Raw genomic sequence first — 9,520 nt, 5'->3', positions numbered from 1 at the left:
TCCACCTCCTGTTGGAGTAGCTTCACATCTTTCTCTCTGTCCTGGATTCTCTGCTGGATGTTTTGTCGACTCATCTCGAGCTCTCTCTGCTTCTCGCTCCTTTCTGCTGCAGCTGAGACTGTGTCATGACCTTTGTGTTCGTCCATTAAACAGAGATAACAGATAGACTGCTGATCAGTACGACAAAATGCTTTCATCTCCTCATTATGACGAGAGCAGACGTTCTCCTGGAGATTCTTGGAGGGCTCCGCCAGCTTGTGTTTCTTTAATGGAGCTGCTTCAAAATGAGGCTGAAGATGTTTCTCACAGTAAGAGGCCAGACACTGCAGACAGGACTTACAGGCTTTCAGTTTCCTCCCGGTGCAGACATCACAGGCCACATCTTCAGGTCCAGCATAGCAGTGATCAGCAGGAGCAGCTTGGAGTCCAGTCTTCTTCAGCTCCTCCACTAAATCTGCTAACATGGTGTTTTTACCAAGGACAGGCCTCGGTGTGAAGGTCTGCCTACATTGAGGGCAGCTGTAGATTGTCTTCTCATCCTCTTTATCCCAGTGGCTTTTAATACAGTTCATACAGTAACTATGTCCACAGGGAATAGCAACCGGATCCTTCAGGAGATCCAGACAGATGGAACAAGAGAAGGCCTCCCGGTCTAGTTGAACTCCTTTCTGCGCCATTTCTCCTCTCTGTAACGACGACTGTCTGAGTTTCACTCCCTTAGAAATCAAACTAGTTTCACCTCTGATCTACACAGCATGTGTTTGTTCAGTGTCTGCTCTTGCACCGTCCCACATGTTGGTTACACCCATCCTCAAACTGTAGATCTAAAGGGGAGGGAACAAGAAAATAAACGTCAGAGTGGAGCTGGCTGAGTCTGATAGCAGGAAGAAGAGGGAGGGGTTAACAAGCTCTGATTCATGTTTCATTACTCTGACAGGGCAGATTCTCAACATGAATACATAACCACTCTCTGTTGCATGGAAGAAAACTCTATAAGCAAGCATGTAAAAAACTCTAGTCACACATTTCTTAACATGTAAAAAGAAGTGAATAAAACACAGAGCATAACTGAACAGGTTCTACAACTACTGTCAGAACGGAGCTACCTGTGAGCACCAGCATTACAAGCTGTGAAAATCTGAGACACCACAAGGAGGCGTCAGAGTTCCACTGAACTTCACCACCATTGGACGAGGTATTTTCACATCCTGGTGGTTCACATGCTGGATTAAATACATTGACCTGACCTTTATTCCTTGTTTTTGTCTATCAGCTGGTCAAACTGATGATTGAAGCAGATCATTGATATTGTCTTTAAACATACTTCACCTCAGATTGAAGTCATAATCCTGTTTCAAATACAAACCGACTGATTCCTACTGCTGCTTTAATTTACAAAAGTCGGTTTGATTACAAGTAATGGAAGAATTTGGATATGTAGTAGAAGTAGTACACCGACAAAAAATACCTCAGTGTCCTTTTGTCGCTGCTCATTTGCTGATCCACGCTGCACGGGGCTGTGGAGCTCACTTGTTGGTTACACCCATCTTGCACTCGTATATTAGTGAAGCAGAGGGAACCAGGAAATGTGTGCACAGAGTGGAGTTGAGCAATCGGGAGGGGTTACCATGCTGCCTTCACGCAGGTGATGAATTCTCTTAAAGGGACAGTGTGAGTCTTTCAGTCTGAGTTTTATCGTGCAGTTAAGATTAAAAGACAACATTGAACAACCACATGATGTTTTTAAATAACTTACAGCTCACAATAGTTGAAGCAAACATTGAAAAGCTTCATGTTTGGTTTCCTCTGAAATCTACAGTTTCATAGAGCTATTTTGTATAACTGAAAAAAGTTTTCTTGTGCTTTAAAGGAGAAGACAACACAGAGAGAATGAAGACAGAAAATACTACCTGAAATGAGACCGTGTACAAACAAACAAAATCATACAGATTCATAAAAGACGTAATGCTGCAATAGAGAGATTAGACTTTGGAGAATTCTTACAACAATATGATAAAATAGTACGCAGAAGTTTAAATGTGTGATTCATCTACGTATGTTTTACCAAGTGTTGTAGTCAAGATCACACGAACTGAGACCAAGACAAACCTGAACACAGAGTGCTCAGAGACTGAGACAGGACCAAGACCATAAATATAAATAAAACAATCATCATCTTGTGTGCAGGGGGTGTGTCACTCACTTAAACTGTAACACCCAGAAGGTTTCAGCAGTAACCTGGGGATATAAATCAAATCATGAATTGAAGTTTTTTAAATTCTTTTAGAAAGGGGCGTTTACCTTCTTATCACAGTAATGACGTGGAAAAATAGCCTATCAGTGGTAGTCTTGATTGGTAATGCTTTAAAATCCGAGACCGAGATGAGGCCGAGTAAAAATGATTTCGATTACGAGAAGAGAGCGAGACCTTTAAAAGACCCAGACCGATTTTTAGTACTGCAACATTACAGTTTACCCACCTTCACTTCTTTATCAGGCACAAGTAAGTAGGCTCAGGACTGGTGAAATCAAACTTTGTAGTTATGTTTCAACAGTGAATAAAATATACAGAGCATTCATTATCAGGTAAATTCATATTCTGGCTGAGGCTGGTTAAGTGTCCCTTCTCAGGTCAGTGGTTACACTAATGTGGGAAGGCAGCTTGAGGTGAGCACCTACAATACAGGGCTGTCAAAATCTGAGAAACCACAGGGAGGCGTCAGAGTGCCACTGAACTTGACCACCTTAAGGAAATGTGTCAATACACCTTTTTAAATGTGATCTTTGAATAAATGGTTTATGGATCAATGACGTGACGCTAATTTTTTTGTGTCCATAAGGTTTAGTTAACTTTTAAAGGCTTAAAATCTAAAAATAAATGTACAGATGACATGCTTTCATCCTTTGTTTTTAGGACCTAGTCTAAAATTTATATTTATTATACATTTTTAGAGAATATTTGGGGTATTTAGGCCAAAATGTATAAGTGGTTAACCATTGAAACTTCGTACCAAAGAATTAAACTTGCTTTAAAAAGGTTACATTTTCATTTAACACCCTATGAACTAGCCTGGCATAATCTTACAATAGAACTGTTCAATAGTAAACAAAAGTGATGGAACATCATTGGTCTTATTATTATAATTATTTTAGGGAAATCTTGTCACCCAGTCAAGTACCAAATTGTTAACCACCATTGAAGGAGCCATTTTGTTCATATGTTCATCATATCATGTGACAATAAATGATATCACAAAGAAGAACCCCTGATGGTCCTAACTGCTGCACGCCATGTTTAGCAACTCTCTTTAAAACATGAGATAATTTGACATTTTAAGGGCGTGGTCAGGTATGTCAAATGGTATGACCTCAGAAAAACATTAACAATTTATGATAATTATAAAAATTTGTATTTACTTCGAAAATTAGATTTGAAATGTTCACACCGGGAAATGTGCTTACATAGGTCTCAATGATAATGCCTGTCAAATTTGATTTGAAGTGGAAATGTCAGATGGTGTAACCGGTTACACTATTTGACATTTATGACAAGCCTTTCTGTTAGAGGCCACTTTTGTCAAATATCAGTATTTTCTTATGTTGATTAAAGTGGTTATCCATCCACAACCTTATTATCAAAGGTCTAGGACAAAATTCCCTGGCATTTTGTAAATGTTTAGCTTCAAATTGCATATTTGTGTTCCATTTACTTACATTTATAAAGGTGCACTATGTAGTTTTGGTAGAGAAGTGTGAAAGTTGGAGATATTTACAGATTATGTGGTATATGTCCATCATAACTCTAAACACAAACTGTCCTCAGATGAAAATTTGGTCCCTGTAACACTGTTTGAAGATAAAATGCTACTGGAGAAGTTATGGTGGTGGGCCCGCAACAGTGAAAGCGTAACTCTCCTGGTAGCTTTATATCTCCAAACAGTGTTCCAGGGACCCATTTTTTACTTTGAATGAAGTTTGTGTATTCAATTCAGAAAATATATCAAAGAATTGTTTCACTTCTCCAACTTTCAAATTTCACCACCAAATCTACATAGTGCACCTTTAAACATGTATGATCTAATATATGTTTGTATGCTGTAATATTGGCACCAGTAGTTGCATTTTAGATGTGTCGGCTATTAGGGGCCATGTGGTAGGTAGTATCAGCGTGTCACTACCTGGAGCTTGCTTGCCAAAGTCTGGTACTATAGAAGGTGGCAATGCTGTTTGGGCTGTGATGGCCATGATGTAAAGAAGGAGAGATGTAAAGTGTTGCCTGTGGGTATGTTATCCTTTGATTAGGGCACAAGTACCTTGAGTTTATTCCAAATACTGAAGAAATTAATTCCCCCTGAAGATTTTGATCAGATGTTGTAATTTACTTAAGATATGAATTAATTAAGGATGCACCGATCCTGACTAAGACAGCCAGATCAGGTATCAGTAAGAATTTGCCGATCTATGAGACCCATCCAAAAGGCAGATCTATTCACTTCAGTTTTATACTATTCTGTGTTTAAGACAAATGTGCTACATTACTGTCATCAGCGTACTGGTATTCTGTGCACTTTGGTAGGTGGAGCAAACATTAAATGGAGGAAGCTAACAACAATTTCTTCAAGAAACAATGGCCTTTGACTGTAGAAGCAGTATGGTCAGTTGGTGTAACTGGTTTGCGTCAATTGGTGTAACCAGTATTTCTTGTAAAAATTATAATAAAATACAGGGAAATGAAAGTGGAATTAAAGTAGTCCTCTATTGCAGTGAAATAACATGTTTTTTTAACAATTTTTACATAATTTGCCAAAAGTTAATTGGAAAACAGAGGTGTTTTCAGCTTTGTGCCCCGCTCAGTATTGAAAAAGGGCATAACTTATGAATTTAGGGATAATCCTAATAAAATCTATTTTCTTGTGCTATTTTAAAATGAAGTAATTACAATCATGAGTACACTAGCATATACTCTAGATGTATAAAATATAAAATATTATTAATTTTTCAGTGGTTACACCACTTGACATTTTTAGGTCCATTTAGTCTTACCTTTTGAAAAAAAAGATTGAAATGTCATTTTAAAAAACACAAAACCAACATGAATACAAATCTCACATTTTAATGAACCTGATGCATGCTTTCAAATTGTGTTTTTAAAAGATTCTTGAATTGGTCATCGGAACAACCAAGCCCTTAAAAAGATAGGTCTTACGTTGTTTTAAATTGTATTATTCATAGACTTTGTTACTTTGATTTCCAGATGCAGTGTCTTCCACATATCAGGAGCATAAAAACATATTCTTCATCACTTTTTTGGTCTGATAATATTTCCTGCGGCCTTCAGCCTCTGTGCTTTCTGATTGGTATTGTGTTATGATGTTTGTAGATTATGATATTTCATGTTTTAAGGTACCTCATTGTAAATTTTTCTATCAATTTTAGGGGGGGGGGGTTACTGCTAATTTGGTCTGACAGAGAAATCTATACAAATGAACCATGGATTTATTTGCAAATTTATTCAAAACTTTACATCATTACAAATAGTAGATGGTTAGCGATACAGCACAGATAAGAGAACAAAAGTCATCACTAGCACTGACAACCTTCATGAATTAAAGGTCACATATTCTCCTCCTCTTCAACATGTTTAAATAAGTCTCAAACTTGTCTGTCTTTTGTTCTAAATCCACTCTGATCCTGTATTTGATCATGCCTACAAACCCCTCTATTTCAGCCCTGCTCAGAACAGGCTGTTTCTGTGTCTGTACCTTTAAATGTAAATGAGACATGTCACCCACCTGGGGGAGGTGTTACTGCTCTTTGTGATGTCATAAAGAGAAAATCTCCAAACGACCTGTTTGAGCACACATTTTCTGAAAAGTGGAGCAGGCACAATACAGAGAGGATGGACTTTTCTCATCATTGGGGGGTTTGTAGACAGACCAGAGACACATATTAGTGTTAGAGAAACATGGTGAAGTGTATTTTACATAATATGAGACCTTTAACATTAATAATAATAATAATAACATAGCGCTTCTCTGAATACTCTAAGACGCCTAACAAAGAAAAACAACAAAACAAAACATTGAAAACAAAACAAAGAAAAAATAATCTAAGAGAAGGAGGAAACTTCTGTTTACCTTATTCTTTTGAAGACGTGCGTGTGCACGTGTGAAAGGTTAAAAGAATGCTTATACTCAGGTCCATGTCTGCTGTGGTGCAAAGAAAACTAGTGGGCTCTAAGTGACAGGTCAGAGGAAGGTCACACGTCCACATATGAAATTGAAATCTATGAAATACGGAAATCTGCTTTACTGGTTTCGTCAAAGTACCGTAGTATGCAAGTGCAGTGAAGAAAAGTATAATCAGCTTTCTGTAGAAACATGGAAAAAAACACAGATGTTAACACATTGTCCCCTAATGACTTCTGTTTACTTCAGCTTACACAACTCAGCAGAGTCTTCAGGAGACCAGTTTAACCAGTTAAACCAGTTAAACCCCAGTCCAGCATGTAGAGGCTGAGTGAATGTGGTCTGGACTCTGTGGAGGAGAGTCATGGTTTCAGAGATGCTGTAGAAGGACAGAATACCTGCTCTGTGATCCAGGTACACTCCTACTCTGGAGGACCGAGGACCTGAGACAGGAGTCCTGACATTGTTGTACCAAAAGTAATAACTGTTGTTGTCACAATCTAACGCCCAAGATTTGTCATTACGTCCAAACAGACATTCATCTGACCTCCCTGCTCTGCTGATATTCTTGTATGTAACTGCTACAGAAATTCTTCCTCTCAACTCCACTTCCCAGTAACAACGTCCCATCAGACTCTCTTTACTCAGGACCTGACACCTACCAGTGAATCTGTCTGGGTGACTAGAATAAGACTGTTGTTCTCTCATTACTGTTACTTTTCTGTTCCCTTTAGATAATAACAGCAGTGTGTGTGCTGTGTTTGGATCCAGTGTGATGTCACATGAATATTTGAAGAACTCAGCTCTGGTCTTGGGCTCTGGTTCTGGTCCTGACAGTAAAACATCCACTTCAGTCACTGTCTGTGAGATTTTTGTCCATTTCTCTCTCAGGACGTCCTGTAGTTTATCTCTGACTTCTGACACAGCCGCTGTCACGTCCTCAAAGTACCTCAGAGGACGGATCTTGATGCTGGATGAGTGTGTAGATTCACTGAGTGGTGACAGTGAGGGGTAGTCGTGTAGAAACTGGTTGTGATCTTCTGTGTGTGAGAGCTTCTCCAGTTCAGCGTCTTTGCTCTTCAGCTCAGTGATCTCCTGCTCCAGCTTCTCCTGAAGCTCTCTGACTCGACTCACTTCAGTTTGCTGCTGGGATCTGACCTGCTGCTTCACATCAGAGCGTCTTTTCTCCATGAGACGGATCAGCTCAGTGAACATCTTCTCACTGTTCCCCACTGTTTTATCAGCAGAGCCATTGATAGCCTCCACCTCCTGTTGGAGCAGCTTCACATCTTTCTCTCTGTCCTGGATTCTCTGCTGGATGTTTTGTCGACTCACCTCGAGCTCTCTCTGCCTCTCGCTCCTTTCTACTGCAGCTGAGACTGTGTCATGACCTTTGTGTTCATCCACAGGACAGAGATAACAAATAGACTGCTGATCAGTACGACAGAACATCATCATCACCTCATCATGACGAGAGCAGACGTTCTCCTGGAGCTTCTTGGAGGGCTCCACCAGCTTGTGTTTCTTTAATGGAGCTGCTTCAAAATGAGGCTGAAGATGTTTCTCACAGTAAGAGGCTAGACACTGCAGACAGGACTTACAGGCTTTCAGTTTCCGCCCGGTGCAGACATCACAGGCCACATCTTCAGATCCAGCATAGCAGTGATCAGCAGGAGCAGCTTGGAGTCCAGTCTTCTTCAGCTCCTCCACTAAAACTGCCAACATGGTGTTTTTACCAAGGACAGGCCTCGGTGTGAAGGTCTGCCTACACTGAGGGCAGCTGTAGATTGTCTTTTCATCCTCTTTATCCCAGTGGCTTTTAATACAGTTCATACAGTAACTATGTCCACAGGGAATAGCAACCGGATCCTTCAGGAGATCCAGACAGATGGAACAAGAGAAGGCCTCCCGGTCTAGTTGAACTCCTTTCTGCGCCATTTCTCCTCTCTGTAACGACGACTGTCTGAGTTTCACTTCTTAGAAATCAAACTAGTTTCACCTCTCATCTAAACAGCATGTGTTTGTTCAGTGTCTGCTCTTGCACCGTCCCACATGTTGGTTACACCCATCCTCAAACTGTAGATCTAAAGGGGAGGGAACAAGAAAATAAACGTCAGAGTGGAGCTGGCTGAGTCTGAGAGCAGGAAGAAGAGGGAGGGGTTAACAAGCTCTGACTCATGTTTCATTACTCTGACAGGGCAGATTCTCAACATGAATACATAACCACTCTCTGTTGCATGGAAGCAAACTATGTAAGCAAGCATGTAAAAAACTCTAGTCACACATTTCTTAACATGTAAAAAGAAGTGAATAAAACACAGAGAATAAGTGAACATGTTCTACAACTACTGTCAGAATGGAGCTACCCGTGAGCACCAGCATTACAAGCTGTGAACATCTGAGACACCACAGGGAGGGGTCAGAGTTCTACTGAACTTCACCACCATTGGAAGAGGTGTTTTCACATACTGGATTAAATACATTGACCTGACCTTTATTTCTTGTTTTTGTCGATCAGATGGTCAAGCTGATGATTGAAGCAGATCATTGATGTTGTCTTTAAACATACTTCACCTCAGATTGAAGTCATAATCCTGTTTCAAATACAAACCTACTGATTCCTACTTTTGCCTTAACTTAAAAAGCCTTGCCTTAAAACAGTCGGTTTGATTCCAAGTAATGGAAGAATTTGGATATGTAGTAGAAGTAGTACACCGACAAAAAATACCTCAGTGTCCTTTTGTCGCTGCTCATTTGCTGATCCAGGCTGCACGGGGCTGGGGAGCTCACTTGTTGGTTACACCTATCTTGCACTCGTATATTAGTGAAGGAGAGGGAACCAGGAAATGTGTGCACAGAGTGGAGTTGAGCAATCGGGAGGGGTTACCATGCTGCCCTCACGCAGGTGATGAATTCTCTTAAAGGGACAGTGTGAGTTTGTCAGTCTGAGTTTTATCGTACAGTGAAGATTAAAAGACAACATTGAACAACCACATGATGTTTTTAAATAACTTACAGCTCACAATAGCTGAAGCAAACATTGAAAAGCTTCATGTTTGGTTTCCTCTGAAATCTACAGTTTCATAGAGCTGTTTTGTATAACTGAAAAAAGATTTCTTGTGCTTTAAAGGAGAAGACAACACAGACAGTGTACAAACAAACAACAACATACAGATTCATAAAAGACGTAATGCTGCAATAGAGAGGTTAGACTTTGGAGAATTCATACAAAAGTACAATAAAATAGTACGCAGAAGTTTAAATTTGTGTTTCATCTGTGTATGTTTTACCAAGTGTTGTAGTCAAGACCACACGAACTGAGACCAAGACAT

At 39.9% G+C, this 9,520-nt stretch overlaps 2 protein-coding genes across 2 annotated transcripts in view; both read right to left on the bottom strand.

The window, feature by feature from the left end:
* Window positions 1–695, bottom strand: part of LOC136179011 (tripartite motif-containing protein 16-like) — a 1,985-nt gene extending 1,290 nt beyond the window's left edge. The window contains exon 1 of the mRNA XM_065953601.1: window positions 1–695. This exon is cut by the window's left edge and continues 1,290 nt beyond it. Coding sequence (XP_065809673.1) covers window positions 1–677 — 677 coding nt within the window. The 5' untranslated portion in view covers window positions 678–695.
* A 4,866-nt stretch (window positions 696–5,561) lies between these two features.
* On the bottom strand, window positions 5,562–8,126 carry LOC136179007 (tripartite motif-containing protein 16-like). The gene has a single exon (XM_065953597.1). It carries the CDS (start codon window positions 8,124–8,126, stop codon window positions 6,429–6,431), a length of 1,698 nt encoding a protein of 565 aa, XP_065809669.1. The 3' UTR covers window positions 5,562–6,428.
* Between the last annotated feature and the right edge of the window lie 1,394 nt (window positions 8,127–9,520).

This window comes from Labrus bergylta, chromosome 4 (assembly GCF_963930695.1).
Source record: "Labrus bergylta chromosome 4, fLabBer1.1, whole genome shotgun sequence".
Classification (NCBI taxonomy): Eukaryota; Metazoa; Chordata; class Actinopteri; order Labriformes; family Labridae; genus Labrus; species Labrus bergylta.
The sequence above is the reverse complement of the archived record's forward strand: the minus strand, read 5'-3'. Positions and strand labels throughout refer to the sequence as shown.